General features: G+C 42.3%; 2 protein-coding genes across 2 annotated transcripts in view; one reads left to right on the top strand and one right to left on the bottom strand.

Annotated features, from left to right (window-relative positions):
- The first annotated feature begins 434 nt into the window (after nt 1-434).
- Nucleotides 435-21964, top strand: part of LOC134651374 (uncharacterized) — a 222060-nt gene continuing 200530 nt past the window's right edge. The window contains exon 1 of the mRNA XM_063506462.1: nt 435-1819. Within this exon, the coding sequence (XP_063362532.1) occupies nt 463-1770 (1308 nt within the window). The 5' untranslated portion in view covers nt 435-462 and the 3' untranslated portion in view covers nt 1771-1819. The remainder of the gene's footprint in view (nt 1820-21964) is intronic.
- On the bottom strand, nt 2608-12998 carry LOC134651683 (uncharacterized). Its single transcript, XM_063506784.1, has 9 exons — nt 12759-12998; nt 12135-12298; nt 9041-9237; nt 7777-7962; nt 5623-5794; nt 4868-5045; nt 4075-4735; nt 3760-3881; nt 2608-2793 (listed from the first exon to the last, which is right to left on the bottom strand). Exons 1-9 carry the CDS (start codon nt 12954-12956, stop codon nt 2608-2610), a joined length of 2064 nt encoding a protein of 687 aa, XP_063362854.1. The 5' UTR covers nt 12957-12998.

Here is a 21964-nt window from a genome sequence, read left to right as displayed (position 1 = left end):
TCATGGCTGGGGAGGGTCTTAGAGCTGTATAAAGTTGATGCAACTTTGAGAGCCTTCCTAAGCGCGTGTATGGGGCGGTGGACCACAGTCCTTCGTCAACCAGGAGGCGGGAATGACCGCTCTGGTCCGCAGGATTTTATAAGGATTGAGCGAGGAATCTTTCAGGGTGACAGTCTGAGTCCCCTGTGGTTCTGCCTAGCTCTGAATCCCCTCAGCACTCTGCTGAAAGATTTGGGACTAGGTTGCCGGCTTCGGAGAGAGGGTGAAGTCATTTCTCACCTTCTGTACATGGATGACCTCAAATTATTTGCACCAAATAACCAAGACTTGTTGGACCTACTGAAAACTACCGAAGTCTTCAGTAGTGCCATCAACATGGAGTTTGGTGTCGATAAATGTGCGGTTATACATGTAGAGCGGGGGAGGGCTGTAAATTCAACAAATTTACAACTCTCTGAGACAATGGCTTTCAGATCTATCTCTGAATCAGAAACCTATAAATACCTTGGTATGTCACAGTCGTTGGGTATTGAGGACGAGGGTATTAGACGGTCGGTGAAGGAGCGCTTTTTCAGTCGGCTCACAAAAGTCCTTAACAGTCTTTTGTCAGGAGGCAACAAAGTGCGCGCCTTCAACGCCTGGGTAATGCCCCTACTCACATACTCCTTTGGCATACTAAGGTGGACTCAGACCGAGCTGGACGCCCTGGATCGGAGGGTCCGATCACTGCTCACCGCACATCGCATGCTACACCCACGCTCGTCAGTTATGAGATTGTACATCCCACGGAAATGTGGAGGCCGAGGCTTCCTAAACGCCAAGGATCTCCACAACCGCGAGGTGTATAATCTCAGGAATTATTTCCTTAACAACGAGTGTGGGATGCATCGTGATGTGGTGGCAGTAGACAGGAACCTCACGCCGCTCTCCTTGGCAAACGAGAACTGGCGCAAACCTGTGGTACTAAGTACTGCGGATCGCAAGGCGGCATGGGAGAGTAAGGTGCTACACGGGCGGTTCTACAAGGCCCTCACGGGACCTGATGTGGACCTGCTCGCGTCGGTGAACTGGTTACGATTCGGGGACCTCTTCGGAGAAACCGAGGGTTTTGCCTGTGCAATTGCGGACGAAGTATTGATGACGAACAACTATCGGAAATATATCCTGAAGGACGGTACGGTCGACATTTGTCGGGCATGCCGCCGTCCCGGAGAGTCACTCAGGCATATCATTTCCGGTTGTTCTCATCTTGCTAACGGCGAGTACTTGCACAGACATAATCTCGTAGCCAGGATTATTCACCAGCAGCTTGCTCTTCTATACGGCCTTGTGGACCGCGAAGTACCGTACTACAAGTATTCACCTGCGCAAGTTCTCGAGAATGGTCGTGCCACGCTCTATTGGGATCGATCTATCATCACTGACAGGACTATTGTAGCCAATAAGCCTGACATTGTGATAATAGATCGATCGCAGCGCCGGGCCGTGCTCGTTGACATCACCATCCCCCATGATGAGAATCTCGTGAAAGCCGAGAAGGACAAGTCTAGTAAGTACCTAGACTTGGCTCACGAGATAACCGCCATGTGGGATGTTGATTCGACGATCATTGTCCCGATAGTTGTTTCAGCGAACGGTCTAATAGCGAAGAGTCTCGACCAACATCTTGAGAGACTCTCGCTAGGTGGTTGGATCAAGGGTCAGATGCAGAAGGCGGTGATCTTGGACACGGCGCGGATAGTCCGCCGGTTCCTCTCTCTGCAGCCCTGACCACCGGCAGCTTGGGCCTTGCCCCGCTGCTGGCGGCACCCTAGGTTAGGTTTTTTATAATATGTTTATAAGTATTTTGTATTGTTTTTGTAAGTGTTTTTGTATTTTATTTTTATATCCATATTATAAATAACCTAATCTAAGAAATTAAATGAATAAAGGAATAATAATAAAATGCTTTATTGCACACTACAAAAGAAATAGTACAAAAGTATGAACAGGTACAAAAATGTAGGTAACAACAGGCGGTCTTATCGCTAAATAGCTAAATATAAATGAGTTTCAGTCGATTAATAAGTTAGGAATTATTCTGATCTTCAGATATGATACCATAACTGATTGAAGGCTAGAGTCAATAAATATCATTAAGCCTAGTACATACCTAAGATAAATACACGTCGCAAAACACCCACGCAACGCCTACGCAAAATGGTAAACTAAAGTAGGTACCTAATTTGAATTAAGACTTCTAGAAATATTACAATAATCAACCTCACACTCAATTCAACTTTTCCACTAAGGTTCTTCTTCTTCAGTCGGTCCCTCAATACTGAGGATCGTGACATCATGTCCTTCTGTTGAAGACCAGGTTCCTCCATAGGGTTCTGTTTCCCGCTAAGCGCATGACCTCGTGCAATTTTAATTGCATAGGTGCCGTAATTTGAGAACACCATCACTAGATGACCTCCTACTAAGGAGGAGGGGCCTGAGGTCTCGAGCCTTCAACTTTGCCCGTCATTATCACTCTTTCCAGGCTATCCGGAGAGCGACGTGACGAACCTACTTTTTCTACTGACGAAGTTGTTTAACCAGTTGGTTAAACAACCGCATTTATAATTATAAATGCTTACTAGTTTTGAGGAGCATGGCACACTGAGCGGTCATCGCCTGCGTCGGGCGGGCCGCTGTGCAGAGCTCCTGGCAAAAGCTGACCAACTCCGCGGCGGTGGGCAGTTCGCTGGTCGGCGGCCCAAGCCGCCACCACGGCTTGTTGCTTAGCAACCGACCTAGCTTCAATGTGGCCTGAAAATAAAAAAGAGGCAGCTTACTAAATACAAACTAATATAAGTACAGGTAACTATTTAATTCTGGATATTTTTCATAAATTCTTAAGTTTTTATAAATAATTTATTAAACACCTGTCGTATGATACATAAGGCTAAAAATGTTCAACAAAAACCTCAGCTATCACCCCCTGGAAGCTTTGCATCGCTTGCAATGGCAAGGATTGAGGATTGAGAAATTCTAAATATAAATTAATTACAGCAGTGAGTCGGACTAAATGAAGCGCAATTAGGGAGAAAGTTTTAGTCGCATGCGAGAGAGTTGGGATATTGTTGGACATTTTCGTGAGACGCATACATAATATCACTCCGCTTAAAGGAGTAGGTAAGTACCGTCTTCCCCTCGAAGATGTTTTAAGCAAAAGTTACATTTAAATAACTTAATATGTGACGTTTTATATGAAAAGGGACCTTATTGTCGATGGCGGTTACGCCATTATGAACGATGCTACAATATAAATACAATGCCGCGCGACGCTGTGCGGCGTAAGCGCCATCGACAATAAGGTCCCTTTTCATAGATAATGCCCCATATGTAGTACTACAATAGGTACAGTCATCAAATAAATACTCGCCGCCAACGTGACCAAATACATAATATTATGTCGCAACGCATCCTTAAATTAGGTATTAATATTGGTGAAAAAATGTGTTCATGTGCTACATATCACACACTACACATCAAATAGATATTTGTTTTACAAGGGAGCAAAGTTGTTGTTTAAATCCTGGTGCTAATATAAATACCCGAGCAAGCGAAAGATTCCAAATTCCAATTGAACCACGAGCGTAGCAAATGGTTTCAGAAGTGGAATCGCGAGCATTGCTAGGGTTCAATAGCCCGAGGGTTAAACAAACTTTCCTCCCGAGTGAAACACAACATTGATTTTCTTTAAAATAATAAACGAATAATAAAAGTTCTAACATATCGAGCTAAAACAGGCAAGCTTGGTCTCGCGTAAACAGGGGGACAAGCCAAAACTGCCGACAGAGGAACAAACATCTTCATTATCTTGAAAAATGCAGGAGTGCCAGCGAACGTTAAATCTGAAAGAAGCATAACATCGATTGAACTCACGTTAACATACCTATATGTCAACATATTTGTTGTTTGATTATTTTAGAATAAGGGTTATGTAATAAAACTTTTCACTTGGGAATCTGTAGATAACTATGAGAATAATCGGATCGTATTCATAAAATTGTATGAACGCAATCGTTCAGTTTTTATCCAACTTACCAGGATAAACCCTGGATGAATATTTTGCTGACGAGGAAAACAACGGGTTAGAGTGAGGAAAATAGTCTCCAGTTTTTTCCCACAGCTGTAAAATTACGCCATCCTTAGGCCCCTCGACGTAAATAATTACGGTGCCGCCCGTGTCAATGGCAAAACCCGACAGAAAACTGTCGCTCTCTTTAGGACTTTCCAAATCCCGGTTAATGTCAGTAACTAGAGTTAATAATTCCATTATCAGCCATTGATCAGAAATAAGACAAATCATTCTGGAATAACTCTTTTCCAATCTTTGCGGCCTGCATCCAGCATAGCCCATGCGTACTTCCAAAGTCATCTGAGCATCTAGGACAACGCATGATGGAACTATTTGTTCAGGGTTAACTGGCAAGTTAATACCGTTTTGATCATTTGTGCAGAATGCTTGACGGCCTAATCTCTTCACTGTGTAGTTTGGAGGCAACAACGCGAATTCTCCTTGGACTACACCACTAACTCCTTTTCCAAGAGACCGTGCGTTGACTTTACTTTCAGCTATTATAAAGTCAGTTTCGTAATGTTTGAATCTGGGCGGAGCGTTGGTAGCAAATAAGCAGTCTTTCTTGTCATACCCGAAAAAACTTGGCTCATCATAATGTGTTGGGGCCTTTCTTATTCCACGAAGCTGTAAAAACACTGCTAATGTCATCTTACTCACATTACATGTACACCCGGCTGCAATACGGCATGGCCATTTTATGGGTGAATTCCTTCATAATATGCGTGAATGCAATATTAATTAGTTATAATCACTAACCTGAATACGGAAGTCATCATCTATGAGACTGCAGATAATTTTGAAAGCCATATCGCAAGGTAATGGCAGCACGTGATGATCTTTGAAGTTATACGTTGTTTTATTGTTTTCTATAAGCTGATGTTCCGAGTCATGGGTCTCTTCTCTGATAGACCATCGTGTATAAATATGCGATATTCTGAAATGAACTTATGAAACTTAACAAAATAAATTTAGTACCTAATCAAGATAGCAGTTATGATATAATATAATAGAAATGGACTCCTATTAAGACACTGAATAGTCTGAATAGCTTAGTAGAGGTAATTATGTACAAAAGTTTAACACACTGTCTAACTAACCCGATGTCGTACAGGAATAGGAATATCAGCCCGATTCGGGAAATGATTTAGAGATTCACTAGATATGAAATAGTAAAGATATGTGACGTTCCACGGCAAAAGGTACCATGGCCCCGGCTGAATATTGTAGCGGCTTTAATAATAGCGTAAGCGCCAGCCGCCATAAGGTACCTTTTATCGTGGAACGTCACATATCTTTACTATTTCATATCTAGTGAATCTCTAATTCATTTCCCGAATTGCGCCGTATGTCTGCAACAATATCCTCCCTGTAATTTGCATAAATTGTGCACTTCCTTCTATGTCAGCTGCATACGTCTTGATTTCCCGTACGGTGTAGATACGCCTGGTTAGGTATAGGTATAGCTAGCCCTAGCTACACCTTTACTTAACTAATACGTTGGTAATGCTTACTGGTATTTCTTTAACGCTTCTGTCGGCACATCGAATAGAGAATCGATGTTTACAAAAAGTATCGGATAGTCGTCGGAGGCGGGCAAATTCTGACTGGAGATGAAGACAAAAAACTCCCCTAGTTCCGGTGGCCGGCCGCCGACCGATTGAAAAGCGACTTGCCGACCAGCTCCTAAAACATTTAGCGAATTACGAATGTTAGATACATTTCATTAAATATAGGTTGAGTAAAGTGGAAGACGGGCTTTCTCTGTGTAAATGAAAAAATGTACCCGTCTCTTACTAATTAATAATACTTAAAACACCGGTAGTCTATAACGGGCGCGAGTTCCTGTCGCGGCGCAGTCATGCTAAAGACGCCAATATGAAAAGTTCAATTGTCTGAATTTGTCCGATCGCATTTTAGTACAAAAACAGTATGATTGGATAGTAGATTGCCCAATCAAACTGTCAATTTATTATCTGGGATACAAAAACAAAACTCGTAGCCTTCCGCTACGCGGCGTTGCACACAGTAGCCCGTAGCGGTGCGACGCATTTTGTATTCGGTCATTTTAGAATGCGACATGCGACACATTAGATTTAGGTCAGTTGCATTCTGAAGGTGTATATTTGATTACAAGGTCTTCAGTAGGTAGCAGTCTAGGTGACTCTAGTGATGTAAATATTTACTAGTGGCTCTCTGTGAGCTGTAGATCTCGCGAAACGCCTTGGCTCTGCCATTTTGAAAAAAATTCCTAAAATTGAATCGACAAAAAAACTATTTATAATTTTAACCTGCTGACAAATTTCCCGAGAATCGATTGAGAAATGCGACCTGTAGACGAGAACATCCGGACATACGAAAGCATTTTTGCTCAAGTTGAAATGGAGACCTTCGCCAGCGCTCGGTTAAATAGGGGTTTATGAATACCTAGATGAAAAATTGTTTCGTTCGCCCTGACCCTTAAGTAAAAACAAAATTGGGTGTATTTATTAGGATAGTTTGTTTCACTGAAAGAAATCCATGTTCCCACTCGTAACCCGTATCAATTCATTGATTTACGTCAGCTTGGTAAATAAATAATGAATGCCTTTAGCTATCTTGGAATTCTCCTTCGTGTATTTTTTATTAACTAAAAAAGTAGGTTTCAAGTCCGGGGAAATGTAGACCGAGGGCTGTGCGGTCAAACCTTATCGGGTTTCAAAATATTTTATCATTCAAATAAGAATTCTACGCATCATGTCACATATTTCGACCGCCGATTATGACCGATATGATATCACTATTCGCTTTCACTACACCTTATAAAACAATGTTCCCCGCTGCGTCTGTCTGATCGTGTGTAGGGTTTGCACGACGGATCCAAAATGTATGGGAAGATCCGCGGATCCGGATCCAGATCCGGATAATTTCATACATTCCGGATCCGGATTGCAAACCCTAATCGTGTGTAATTGTGTATGTACTATGTATGTTCGCGATAAACACAAAAAATACTGAACGGATTTTGATGTGGTTTTCACCTACCCTGTCTAGGGACTATAACAAAGATTTTTAACAGCCAGGATTTCAAACATTCTGTAAACTCTCTGAAAGTTCACGCACGTACAGTCATAAAAGTTGTTTAATAATCAGTAAAAACAAAATGTGTTAAAAATTGTGAATCAGTAGCACGTTTTATAAGCACGTAGGTAGTAAACAGTGATAGGGGTTTTAGATGCCACACCGCGGTATATCAAGTTGAAATAGTAACATGGATACATCTTTAAACCTGCGATAACTTTGAAACTGCTAGAAAAAGTATGCAATTTAAGTGTCATTCTATAGAACTTGCTAACTATGTAAACAAACCGCCATAAATAAACTGTCACAAAATATGAATTTACTAGTGACTTTTGTTTACATACCTAGTTAGCAAGTTGCATAGAATGACACTTTAGACTTTCAGCATTCTTTTTCTAGCATTTACAAAGTTATCGCGGGTTTAAAGGTGTATCCATATATTGTCCATATATATCATATTTGTAAAATATACCTACGACATTAAATAAACTAAAATTAGGTCATTTTCCCCGAGTGGCAACCAAAACTTCGATAACTAGTAATAAATAAGTAATAGGTACTTAATACATCAAACGTATATGTGCAGGAAGTAAAAACACCTTACTTACCCGCTAAAATATTATTCCCAGACAAAGTAATTTCAAATTTAGTGTGCGATACATCTACTTTCTTCTTTTGGTTTGCTAATGTTTTTTTGCTTGTGCTTAATAATTGTGACTCAGATTGTACAGACAAGTTGCGATTGAGCGCGGCTTCCCTTACGTGATGTAATACGGCATCTTGATGTCTTACGTCTACAACATGAATTCAACAATGAAATTAAAAATAAGCAATAAAGTAAACGTCGTAGTTCTCGACATGGCCTAGGTAGTTCAAGAAACCTGTCACCTCTATTGCTAATAATGTAAGTAATATGACATGGAGGTACCATCGCCCACACTGTCAACTGTACCTGTTACCTTATGCCTTTTGTAATAAGGTCCACCGATGTACAGTTAGGAGTGTTGCTATGGCAGCAACATCTCTCTCGCCAGCTGCTAAGCTAAGATGAAACTAATCTCGTGCTGCCTCCCTTAGAGTTGGTCAAAGACGCCTAGCCTTTCAATTACAGCATATACTAGAAAATTTGGGAAGGGATTACCCTTCCCAAATTTTCGCCGTGGCCAGGTGGTCTAGTGGTCAGGACGTTAGCCGCGTAAACTGCATGAAGACGCCGGTTCGATTCCGGGCCCCTTTTTCCTTAGTGGCATCTTTTTCAGTACCTACAGGTAACGCTAAAACTGCTGAATCGATTTAAATTATATTTGGTACTAGGTGTGGAGATAGTTGGAGTCCCGTGGAAGGAAATGGAATAGTTTTTATCAAGAAAATCTTCATTTCTGCGCCTGAAGTAGAAATAATTTCGATTTCTCGATAAGAATTAAGATGTCGGTCGGCGCCGTCTAATAAGTTTAAGACTCCTTGTAGGATAAGCAAGCCTGTAGAGAGTAAAGAGATTTCGGGATTCGATGGCTATAGCGGCACTAGACACTAGCGGCCTTGGTAGAGTCGCAGGTTCTTGGTTAACATTTCCCTAAAATTACTTTCATATTTTACATTATAAATTATAAACTAGAGGGCCATATATTCTCTCGCACTCTAGATGTTCTACTGTATTGTACATATATGTATATATATATACTATATATGTTTTTATGACTAGCCCGTTGACGCTCCGCTCTCGTTTAAAATAAATTTTAGATATAATGAACGTGCTCTTAGGTGAGCAACAGAGTTCTAGGTATTTGTAGTAGTTATTTACCTCCTTTCTTATACTGTATCATTTTATATCTAGCTACTTTAATACCGTGCAAAGGAACGTGACAATAATACCTGCGACAGGATGCGGAACATCAAACAATCCGTCCAAATAAGAGGCGGGTATATAACCCTCCACTATCTCCCATATTAAATTGTAGATGAAAGTCTCGAAGCTTATTAACTCCTCTTCTACCACTGGAGCGAAATATCGTTGTTGCCCAAACGTTAGACGTGGTAGGAATACTTCTGTAACCTTGTCGTTTTTTGCACTAAAACAAACAGTTACTTAATAACTAAAATGGCGTTTTCAGGGAGATGGTACACTATTGCTGCTGATAATGAAGTGAGAACTTAGGTACTAAGATCTAAGATCCCTTGCTATGAACACTTCACTATACATGCAAACAACATACTTATAACCAACACTACTTGTTTGAGTCTGCTTTTTGCAATTTTAAACGAGCTGACGGATCGCCTGATGGTAAGCGATTACCGCCGCCCATGGACACCCGCACCACCAGAGGGGTTGTATTGTAAGTGCGTTTCCAGCCTTTAAGATGGGAGTACGCTCTTTTCTTGAAGGTCGTATTGGACTGGAAATAAATTCAGTGTAACGATGGTTGCAATTTAACTAATAATTTGTTTTACTAAGCGTACTTACCTACTACTTGACAAGGTAGTAAGGAGTAGCACCATAAAAAGAACTCAGGTACAAAACTCACATCAAGGAGCAGACGGCAAAAGCTATAAGAACACTGTTCCAACGCAAAAGGGCAGTAGGAAAGAACTGGGGACTGAAGCCAGGAATGATTCACTGGATCTACAAGGCGATAATAAGTACTACCCAGGGTGCTATATGGAGCTGTGACATGGTGGCATAGAGCACATATTAAAGAAAACCAAACAGACCTAAGCAAAGTTTAGAGACTAGCGTGCCTCATGATGACGGGGGCTATGAGAACGACCCCGACACACGCAATGGAGGTAATGCTAGGTTTGAAGCCACTCTGGATTGAGGTTGAGAAAAGAGCCACCGAACAGTGGTACAGAATGAAAGCATGCAAGGAATGGAGAGGAAGCTGCGTGGACAAGAGACATGCGCTGATACAAAGAGAGGCACTATCAAAACTTGAGATTTTGATGGCCAATAATGACCTTATAAAGAGGCAGGAGATATTTGACAAGAAATATAGAATACACATAGGAGACAGAGATAACTGGAAGATGGAAGTCGGTCACCCGACGACCATTTGCTTCACGGATGGCTCAAGAAGAAGCTCGACTAAACTGGCAGGAGCGGGCATAGTGATTCCCAAACTAGGGGAGAAAGTATCAGTACCACTGGGCAGATATGCTAGCGTGTTCCAAGCAGAGGTATGTGTTATAGCGCGCTGCGCAAGCATAATCAAGAAGACTGTAAAGCAAGAGGGCGCTGTCGTAATATACACAGATAGCCAGGCAGCACTAAAGGCACTAAAGAAAATATCAGTCACCTCCTCTCTCGTGAGAGAATGTCGAGAGGAGCTCAACTTGATAGGCAAGCAAAGAAGTGTCACGGTGGCATGGGTACCAGGATACCAAGGAGTAACGGGAAACGAGAAATAAATAAATAAATAAATTAATAAATTAATAAATAAATAAATAAATAAACAAACAAACAAACAAACAAACAAACAAACAAACAAACAAACAAACAAACAAACAAACAAACAAACAAACAAACAAACAAACAAACAAACAAACAAACAAACAAACAAACAAACAAACAAACAAACAAACAAACAAACAAACAAACAAACAAACAAACAAACAAACAAACAAACAAACAAACAAACAAACAAACAAACAAACAAACAAACAAACAAACAAACAAACAAACAAACAAACAAACAAACAAACAAACAAACAAACAAACAAACAAACAAACAAACAAACAAACAAACAAACAAACAAACAAACAAACAAACAAACAAACAAACAAACAAACAAACAAACAAACAAACAAACAAACAAACAAACAAACAAACAAACAAACAAACAAACAAACAAACAAACAAACAAACAAACAAACAAACAAACAAAAAAACAAACAAACAATACTTAAATACTTAAATACATAGAAAACAACCATGACTCAGGAACAAATATCTGTGTGCTCACACAAATAAATGCCCTTACTGGGATTCAAACCCAGGACCGCGGCCGCGACAGGACAGGCAGGGTCACTACCCACTAGGCCAGACCGGTTGTCAGAAAGCAGACAAGCTGGCGAGGATAGGGGCGGAGACGGAATATATAGGCCCGGAACCGGCTCTGCCTATGTCAGCGGATGTCACGAAGGGAGTCATAGAGAAGGTAAAAGAGATGGAAGCACAGAACGAATGGGAAGAAGAGACTGGATGTAGACAGTCGAAGATGATGATCAAAGGTTTAGACCACAGGAGAACCAGGTATCTTTTGAAACTAGGTAAGAGCAGTCTGAGACTACTGACAGGTATCATTACGGGTCACAATACTCTCAACACTGCTCTCAACAGACACCTTAAGATAATGGAAATTAGTAGAGACGCCTCCTGCCCACACTATGGTAAGGAGGAGACTAGCTTTCATTTACTAGCAGAATGTACTATGTACGCGGCACCGCGATATAATACATTCGGTAGAGACATGGTAGAGACACACTGAAAGAACACGAACTAAAGGACGTCGAACTCAAAGATGTCCTTCTGTTCTGCAGGAAAACAAGAAGATTCGAGGAGAATAGTGTGGGAATGCCGCCGGGACAGTAACCTGCAGCTCCAACTGCAGGGAACAGGGCTGAATGAACGCGACGCGCGATCGACAGCCCGCCGGCTTCCGGCCGGGCGTCCCTACACTACACCTACATCTACCATAAAAAGAATATAATTAAATCTAGGCCGATACTAAAAGAAAGTAGGCTAATAGACACGTATACCCTGTAGGTATAGATTAAGTATGCAGCCAACTGCCTATGTCTGGATACCTAGGCAATTCACTTAGCCATGATTGTAATATAGATGTTGTCTACACTATGCCTCATACTTTAGCAAGCAGACTCAGCGTAGACTGAAGGTTTACCGCGAAATTTCAATTTTTGAGGTCACGCCCTGAAACTCTCCTAGGTCATACCTAAGGTATTACTTACTTGGATCCGAAAGCGCCCACTCCAAAGGTAGGGTAAACCGTCGCTACAAAGGATTTCAGCTCCACAACCTTTACGGGAAATATATGGCAAATATCAAATGCCAGCCATCGACGATCCAAGAACTGCCACGTACGAACCCAACCGGAATTCATACCACTCCATATCTAAAAGAAAACGTAGAACGGTGTGCTATAGAGGTTATTGTTATTAGATCCATCCTTTCGCCTAGGGACGGGTATATCGGCATATCGCACTGAGACAGTACCTATCTCGCGCCGCTCGCGCGCGAGATGTCCATACCCCTCCCTTTCATAATAATATAGTTAGAAAAAGACAGGTAGTCTATTATGTTGCTAAACATTGTACATAATATAATATGATATTAGAGCGAGTAGAAGTTTTGCAAGTTGGGTATATCTTCTACTTGCTCTATTTTTTTACCGTTACCCAGTCCTTCATTACGCGTGCGGCGGATTTTAGGTACTTACTTACACTACTACTGACCTACAATAATTTTACCCGCCACGCCGCGTGCGCCCGCTCCGCACGCGCGACTAACGTTGTGGAGGACCTTACCGCCTCATCCTACCTAACTCATTGCCTATAGTATACTTAGATACTTACTTTGACAGCATGGGGCCATATGAGAATATCTAAGTCAAAATTCTGTCCAGGATACAATTGGTACTGAATCTTCATGCCTTGAGTACAGGGCCCAAGATCTAGCCAACCTTCGTTGCAATCATGCCAAACCTCTATTCCGAGTAATTCGATGGCAAAGGTTAAAGTGAATGCACTTCCATCGACACCTGATGAATTCATATTAGAAGATATTGGTGCAGGCTTGGCTATTAATAAAAACACATAATATCTATAATATAACCACTGAAATCATAGAATACACATTGTTTAATGTTTCAAAAACATGTCATGTAACGTCACAAACAATATAGATGGTCAAGCAAATCTTGTCAGAGGAAAAAGGCGCGAAATTCAAATTTTCTTTGGGACAATATCCCTTCGCGCCTACTTTTTTTAAATTTGCCGCCTTTTTCTACTAACAAGATCTGCTTGACCAGCTTTATCTATCCTACATAAAACCTACATTGTATGAACTCATATTAAACATTAATCAATGTGTAAACAGGCCCTGTAGGTATGAATATTGACGTTAATGTTTTGTGTTCAGATTTACAGATGGCGCTTCGTAATGGATACAAAAAAGTTCCACGAGAGGGCTCTCTTTCTCATATATATATTATACTACTCTTTGGTATCAATTCGAAAATACACATCGCTATACATACTGGAAACCTGGGCCCTGTTTAATAAACATTACAAATTGTAAATTGTAGATTGTACCTGACAGGTTACAACTCTACATGTTTCTGTTTAATAAAAATTATAAATTACAAATTTGTCATAGTGGGAAATTTACAAAATTGTATAATTTTAGCTACAATTTTACATAATTCTGTTTATTAAACATTTTCACCTTACAGGTGATTGTTTACAATTTTGTATGGAAATTTACTCTATTAAACACATAATTGTACTGACAAGTTTACATATTTTGTAAATTGTAATATAATTACGACAGGTGTTTAATGCTGTGTCGAAACTTGATTTGAAGTGTGTAGAAGTTTGTGCGAAAATATAAAAATTTATTCGACAATCCCGAAAATCCCAACCCGCCAATCCATAATCTACGCCATCGTAAAAACCAGTCCAAGCAATCCCCGCCAATCTGGAAATGTTTAACAAAAGCCCCTATTCAATGTCAATTAAAATATATAACCAAATACCTCAGAATATAAAGAAAATAACGAACTACCCAACCTTCGTAAATAAACTAAAATCATACCTAATAATTGAATGTCCATATACTCTACAAGAGTTTATGGACAGTTAGCTCAAGCTCTAGTTTTAATTGTTTTAATTTGTATGCGTACCTATTGTTGGAAATATTATGTTATATAGCTGGTCAACCAAACCTTGTCAGTAAAAAAAGGCGCGAAATTCAAATTTTCTATGAGACGATGTCTCTTCGCGCATACATTTTTCAAATTTGCCGCGTTTTTCTACTGTCAAGATCTGGTTGACCAAGTATATATGTATTAGTTATACTTAGATTAAATAGTTATAAATGTTGCCACGCCCTAGTAGGGTCCATGAATGTACTAACTAACATAAGAACACCTTGTAATACCATGGTTTTTTTTTTTTTTTTTTTTAAATGGCGTTTATTACAGTAGCCAGTGTCATGTCGATATGTATATAAATCGAAAATTTAGAAATTATATATAATGAGATAATTAATAATAGTTGCTGATTTCAAAAATGGTGTATATCAAAGTTTCAATTTATTAAGTTCACAGAAAGAAGCTAGAGCTAAAAATATAAATTTGTCTTTGGATTTAATCAATTGTATAATAGAAGTAGGTAAGGAAACTTTAAGGTGAAAAAGATCCGTATAAAGATAATCATGATTATATAAAGGGCATGCAAGAAAAATGTGATTTAAGTCACCTTCCTCCTGCCCACATTCGCACAGCGAGGAGTCTCGACTATGGATTTTTTTCAGATGGACAGGAGAACAGCAATGGCCCAGTCTCATTCGAATAATTATGGAACAGAACTGTTTTGGGATAAAAATCCTTGAGAACCAAGGTTTTCTTGGTACATCAGGTTGTACAAGGTAATAAGATTTGGTTCGGGATCGATTAGCGGCAGTCCACTTGGCCGACCAGGCTTGGAAAAGCCAACTAGAGGCCAGAGGGACTAAATCATAACAGTAGTTCCTGAAAGGCGTTTTGTCACCGCAAACCACGGCTTCCTTAGCTACCCGATCAGCTCGTTCATTCCCTGAGACCCCTGAGTGGCCCGGAACCCAGATCAAGGCAACCTCAAACCCCCTTTTTTTACAAATTAGAAGATTCTCCTTAATTTGGAGGATAATTGGGTTGTGGAATTTTGACGAAAACGGGTTAGATAGTAGTGCTTGTAGACAACTACGGGAATCTGAAAAGATGATAGCTTTCTTAAGTTTGAAAAGAATAATAAACTTCACACTCTCCAAAATGCCAATACATTCTCCAGTATATACAGACGTTTCAGGAGGGCATTTAATTTTTTGTACTATGTTATATTGAGAGTGGAAAACTCCTACTCCCACACAGCCAGTTGGTGATAATTTAGACGCATCACAGAATATAGTGTTCCAGTCATGCCATTCGCGCGTAAGGATCTGGCGGAGGTACTCATCTGCATGAGGATCATTATGACATATGTCGAAGTTTAGAATAACGCGGGGCTGGTAAATGATAATCTCGTAGTTAAATTCATACAAAGGTAGTCGGCGGGTATGGTAAACTGGATCTTTGAGAGTTTGAAACTTTCTTAGGCTATTCACAAGACAGGGTAGGTCAAGACGATTAGGGGCAGACACTGCTTTAAGGTCATATAAACGGTGAATGATAGGATGATACGAGAATTGTAGCAATCGGAAAAAATAACTATCCGCTAAGAATTGACGGCGCAAAGCGAGGGGAGGCTCAACACACTCTACCTGCATAGCCTTGATTGGGCTAGACCTCATTGCACCCAAAATAATTCTTAGGGCTTTCGATTAGATTAGATCAAGTTTTTTCAATCCAGCTTTATTCCCTGGTACCAAGAGATGGGAGCCATAATCTAATATGCTTCGAACAGTAGCATTATAAATTAGTTTCAGGGAAGTAGGATGGGAACCCCACCAAACTCCCGCTAGGCATCTGAGAGTGTTAAGTCCACGTTCACATTTTTTAACTAAATATTCAAAGTGTAGGTCCCCGGTTAGTTTAGAATCTAAATTAATTCCTAAAAATTTGTAGGAGGGACGGAAGGGAATATTAGAATCGTTGATCGAAACATTCAAATTAGGCAGGGCTCTTTTACGAGTATAAACGACTGCACAGCATTTAGAAGGAGACAGGGACAGACCATTAATAGAGAGCCAGTTATTTAAAGACTGAAGTGACATGTTGATAGACTCACTGGCAGAAACTAGGTTTTTATTTGAGGAGTAAATTAAAAGATCATCTGCATATTGGAGTACGTGGCAGTCAGAAATAGACCGCTCCAGGTCATGAGTGTAAAAATTGTACAGTAGGGGGCTCAGGACAGATCCCTGTGGTAATCCGCGCCAAACCAGTCTAGAAGGGTTGATGTGAGGGTCTTTGCCCCGGAATGTAACTTGCCTTTCGGAAAGTAGGTTGCCCACAAGACAGGACAATCTCGCAGGTATTCTCAAATTACGGAGTTTTTCTCGGAGAATGGAAAGTTGAACATTGTCGTAGGCAGCCTCGACGTCCAAGAATACTGCAAGAACCGAAGCTTGTTTTGAAAAAGCTAGTCTTATATCCGTTGTGAAAATAGCCAAGCTATCAATAAAATTGTACTTTTACCTTTTCTAAAGCCATATTGAGATTTTCCTAACAATTCGTGGTTTTCAAGAAACCATTCCAATCTGTTCTTGATAAGATGCTCTAAAATCTTAGTTAGAACGGACGATAAGGCTATAGGTCGGTATGATTGTGGGTCATTTGGGTCCTTACCTGGTTTGAGAATGGGCATTATCAGTTGAGATTTCCAGGACCGAGGGGGCCGGCCCGAAAGTAAAATAGAGTTAATTAGGCCAAGGAAGTAATTAAGGAATCGGTCACCAGCTTTAGCAATAAACGAATAGGGAATACCATCATGTCCTGGGGCGGAGTCTTTTACCGCTCCCAACACATTCCTGAGCTCCACAAGTGAGAACAACTGATCTAGGGGGTCAGATGAATGGTTATTCAGCAAACCTATAGTGGAGTCAAGAACCCCAGGAACATATGGAGGAGCTATTTTGGTTAGAAAAGATTCAGCCCATTGTAAAGAATTTGGGTAAGGGCATTTACAAGGGTTATATGATCTTCTAAATTTTCTGATATTATTCCAAACAATTGTATCTGGAGTAGAGGGACTTAAAGAGGAACAGAATGATTTCCACCCTTCAGACTTCTTATTCTTAAGCAAGATTTTGGTATCCGTCATGGTTTTTTTCAGTGAATCAAAATTCTCATTTGACATATTTACAGCATTTTTTTTTTTTTATACCACATAGGTGGCAAACAAGCATACGGGCCGCCTGATGGTAAGCAGTCACCGTAGCCTATGGACGCCTGCAACTCCAGAGGTGTTACATGCGCGTTGCCGACCTTTTTTTAAAAACCTGTACACTCCTTTTTTGAAGAACCCCATATCGTAGACCCTCGGGAAAACCTCGGAAGGGAGCTCATTCCACAGCCGGAGCGTTCGCGGGAGGAAATTCCTCTTAAACCGCACAGTACGCGACCATTTAGGTTCTAGGGTGTGTGGATGAACACCCTGCCGATGGCGAGCGGTGCGGTGATAGAAAGCTGCCGTTGGCATCATGTCAAACAATTCTTCAGAGCACAGCCCATTGTACAAGCGGTAGAACACACATAAGGAGGCAAGGTCTCTCCTCAGACTTAAAGGTTCAATACCGCTTGTGAGTTTGGGATCATCGACGATTCGTACAGCGCGCCTTTGGATTGAGTCGAAGGGTCCAAGCTGGCATCCAGGTGCTCCTGCCCAAAGGTGACAGCAGTACTCCATATGGGGTCTGACTTGCGATTTATAAAGCAGCAGTCTTTGCCCCGGAGTAAAGTATCGCCTCGCTTTATTGAGCACACCGAGTTTTTTCGATGCCAGCTTAGCCTTACCTTCCAGGTGGCTACGGAATTGGACGTCACTGGAGATGTCGACACCAAGGATCCCAATACTCCCTGACATGGTAAGGGCTGTGCCTTGGAACTGTGGGACCACAGTAAATGGGGTTTTCTTAGCGGTGAAGGCGCAAATTTGTGTCTTGGTGGGGTTGAATCGGACTAAATTGTCCCGACCCCACACCGAAACTCTGGATAGAGTGTTCTCAATGTCCGACACAAGCTTTTCACGACTCTCAAGCACCACAGAACGAGGGATGTTGGCACGGCCTGTGTAAAAGGCATCCCCAGTACTGTCGTCCGCATAGCAATGAATGTCGTCGATAGACAACATGTCATTGATGTGCAGCAAGAACAGCGTTGGGGATAGCACAGAACCTTGCGGGACGCCAGCGTTAATGCCCATGCTATCGGAGCAGCTTCCGTCTACTACAGCTCGTATGCGTCTGCCGGACAAAAAGCTAGCGATCCACTTGCACAGTCCCTCCGGCAATCCATAACATGGTAACTTCGACAGGAGACCCCGATGCCAGACCCGATCGAATGCCTTCGCTATATCTAGGCTGACTGCCAATGCCTCACCTTGACTCTCAATGGCCGAAGCCCAGCGGTGTGTGAGATACACTAGAAGATCACCAGTCGAGCGACCGTGGCGAAAACCATACTGGTGGTCGCTGATCAGATCGTGTTCTTCTAGGTATCTCAGGAGCTTTGCGTTAATTATACGCTCCATAACCTTGGAGAGAAGGGAGGTAATAGCGATAGGCCTGTAATTCGATGGGTCCGATCTATCGCCCTTTTTAGGCACAGGGTGCACAAGGGCCGTCTTCCACGAAGATGGAACATGCCGTTTGTCGCTAGAGAGTGTGAAAAGACGCGCCAACACGGGACACAACTCAGGAGCACACCGCTTAAGCACAAGAGCTGGTATGCCGTCTGGCCCGCTCGACTTATGGACGTTCAGAGATAGCAACTCCCGCCGAATATCCCTCTGCGTGAATGAGATTTCTGGCATGGAGTATGCGCACCGCGGGGTGGTGGGCGGCACGGCGCTACCGTCGTCGTTAAGGGTCGAGTTCGAGGCAAAAAGAGTACCAAGCAGATCGGCTTTCTCTTTTGCACTGTGGGCCAGATCACCATCAGCTTTCCGCAGTGGTGGTAGAGACGACTGACAAAAATTTCCCTCGGCAGCTTTGGCGAGCGACCAGAACGTGCGACTCCCAGTGGGGTAACCCGCTAGTTTCTCACCAATTCTGCCGACGAAATCGTATTTGGCCCTGGCAATGGCTTTTTTACTGAACCTCGAGGCAGCGTTTAATTTGCGTTTCACATCAGAAACTTTCGGATCGTTATTAGCTACGGCCTTGGTCCAAGCCCTGTAAGCGGCTTGCTTACGAATCGTAGCTTCTTTACAGGGCCGATTAAACCAAGGACGTCGCTTTGCTCCCGCAGCTATTACCGAGTTGGGAATGAAACAATCCATTCCCAGCAGTATTGTCTCGGCAACATTCGCTGCGCAGGGATCAGGATCTTCTGATGTGAAGCAGAGCTGCCTCCACGGGTACGAAGCGTAGAATTCACGCAGTCCGTCCCAATCTGCTGACTTATATTGCCACACGCGTCGCGAGCTAGTTGGCCGTGGTGGATCGGGCCGCGCGCATGATGCCTGAGTCCGGACGAGACAGTGATCGGACGAACCGAGAGGAGCATTCACTGAAACGGAATATCCGTCCGGACGTGTGGTCAGCAGGAGGTCCAGTAAAGAGCTCGTATGATCCTCAATGTCTGGTATTCTCGTGGGAGAATGTACCAGTTGCGAGAGTCCATAGGCCAGAGAAAATTCATGAGCAGACCTCCCCGCGTGGTCGGTGGACCGGGAACCAAGCCACTCAACGTGGTGGGCGTTGAAGTCCCCTAAAATCACCAGCTCTGCGGAAGGGTACTGCTCTAGAAGTTTGTCAGCCGTCAATTGTAGGTCCTCGAAAAGCCGGGTTGTCTCCGTGTTTCCGCTATGAGACCTGTATAGGCACGCGTAGACACGAGTGTGGCCGCTGTAGTCCACACGCACCCACAGAACTGATAGGTCCCTGTCTTCAAAGGCATGGAGGCGGCGACAGCAGACCTCCTGCCGCGCATACATGCATACACCAGCGTGTCTCATGAACTTGTGTTCAAGTGTATAGCCGGGATATAGTAGGTATGCAGTGTCCGCCGGGCAGGATATCTGCGTCTCCGTTAGAAATAGGATGGTATACTCCCGCTCTGCTCTTTTTCTAGCCCTGATAGCCTTAGAGCAGTCACTGTCCCACCACGGGGGAGAGGCCAGTTTGCCAACAACTGTGTTTTTAAGGGGAAAGACCTTATCCGCAGACGTCTTAATGGCTGCAATTAAGGCGTCGGAACAAAGCTCTATAGAGTGTGGAGTGATGGGAGGAAGATGTAACGTCTCATACTCTAGACGTTTTTTGTAACTATCCCAGTCTGCGTTGTTGATATTATATATTAGAAGGGGATAGGTTATTGAGGGTCTTTTAGAGGAACCAAAAGGAAGACACAGTAAAATAGGGAAATGATCGCTTCCATAAGTGCTGTCCAGGACTTCCCAGGAAATTCGAGATGCAAGAGAAGGAGAGCAAAGGGATAAGTCAACTGCACTGGCTGATTGATTAGGCAGAGAGCGTCGGGTGGGTGAACCCGAGTTTAGGAGGCATAAGTTGCATTTGTCCAATATATCTAGTAGAAACTGTTCTCCTAGAGCGTCATCTTTTTTCTCACAACCCCATAAAGCATGGTGGATATTAAAATCCCCAAGAACAATAATAGGTTGGGGGAGGGGTTCTATTAACTTCCTTAGAGACTTTAGGATGTTAGAAGAAGGATCAGGAATATAAAGGGATAAAAATGTAATGCCTTCCACACGAGCACAAGCTGCGTGGAAATTAGGACTATTATTAGGCAGTGAAATAGGTAATTAGGAAATATGGTCTCTAATGAAAAGGGCACTTCCAGCACAGCCATCAGCCCGGCAATCCATCAGAGAACAGTAACTGGGGATTTTGAAATTGGAGTTTTGCTTTAGCCATATTTCTGATATGGCCAAGATAGCTGGATTGTATTTATTGATAAGGTAAAGTAACTCTTGTTTTTTATTGTTGATACTGCGACTGTTCCACTGAAGTATTACTTGATCCATTATGCTTTAACAGAGATGAAATAAAAGGCGCTACGTGGGAAATCAAAGAAGGGTTAGCCAAAGGGCTGGCGGGAGAAAAAATTTTAACGAAGGAAGAAATCAACTTTATAATTTCTGAAACTATGAATTGTTCCTTAGGGGGTGGTTGATTAGGGAAGACCGGTCTGGATTCGACAACCGGGGCCCTTGTCAAAGCATCATGAGCTCTTTTATCATACCCTTTTTCTAGGTGAGGAGGCGTGCGGGGTTGACGGAAAATAGTTTTTCTATAAGACTGCGGTTGGGGAGAAGAAGAGCAAGAGGCCGCAACATTGGCGTAAGATTTGTGAGAGACTTTAGCATGACGATTTGAGGCTTCAATGTAGGAGATATTCTCCTCCCCCATGGTTTTTTTAATGTTTGATTGTCTAACAAATTCGGGGCAAGATTTGCTGTTGGCTGTGTGACCTGCCCCCAACCCCTGAGGGCAGATACAACAGAATGGTTGAGGTTCACCATCGCCGTTACAATTGTCCCCCTGATGAGCACCTCCGCAGCGGAAGCATCTAGGGAGAGACCTACATTTATCTTTCGAATGACCATACCGGCAGCATTTGTAGCATTGGATAGTAGGGAGTTGATATTGTTCGACCACTAGAGAGTTCAGACATAAAAATACCCTCTTAGGGAGAGTTTGGCCGTCAAAAGTGACAATAACAGTTTCGGATGGGAGCCACGAGTAAGTGCCGTCTTGTTTGGTTTTTTTAAAATTGAGGCGTCTAATTTTAATGGGGACGGGGCCTCCCGAGTTTAAGGGGACCTTAAGATTTTCGTGCACCTCCTCAGGGGACCAGTCAGCAGGAATTCCTCGCACCAGTCCCAGTCTTGAGACA

The sequence above is a fragment of the Cydia amplana genome, chromosome 10, assembly GCF_948474715.1.
Source record: "Cydia amplana chromosome 10, ilCydAmpl1.1, whole genome shotgun sequence".
Lineage (NCBI taxonomy): Eukaryota > Metazoa > Arthropoda > Insecta > Lepidoptera > Tortricidae > Cydia > Cydia amplana.
The sequence above is the reverse complement of the archived record's forward strand: the minus strand, read 5'-3'. Positions and strand labels throughout refer to the sequence as shown.

Coding starts and splice junctions, on each gene's coding strand:
- LOC134651683 (XM_063506784.1), bottom strand. CDS start 12,956: ATGAATTCATCAGGTGTCGATGGAAGTGCATTCACTTTAACCTTTGCC. Junction 9,238..12,134: donor GTGGGCGCTTTCGGATCCAA/GTAAGTAATACC, acceptor TGTTTGTTTTAG/TGCAAAAAACGACAAGGTTA. Junction 5,795..7,776: donor TGGGAATAATATTTTAGCGG/GTAAGTAAGGTG, acceptor TAAATGTTTTAG/GAGCTGGTCGGCAAGTCGCT.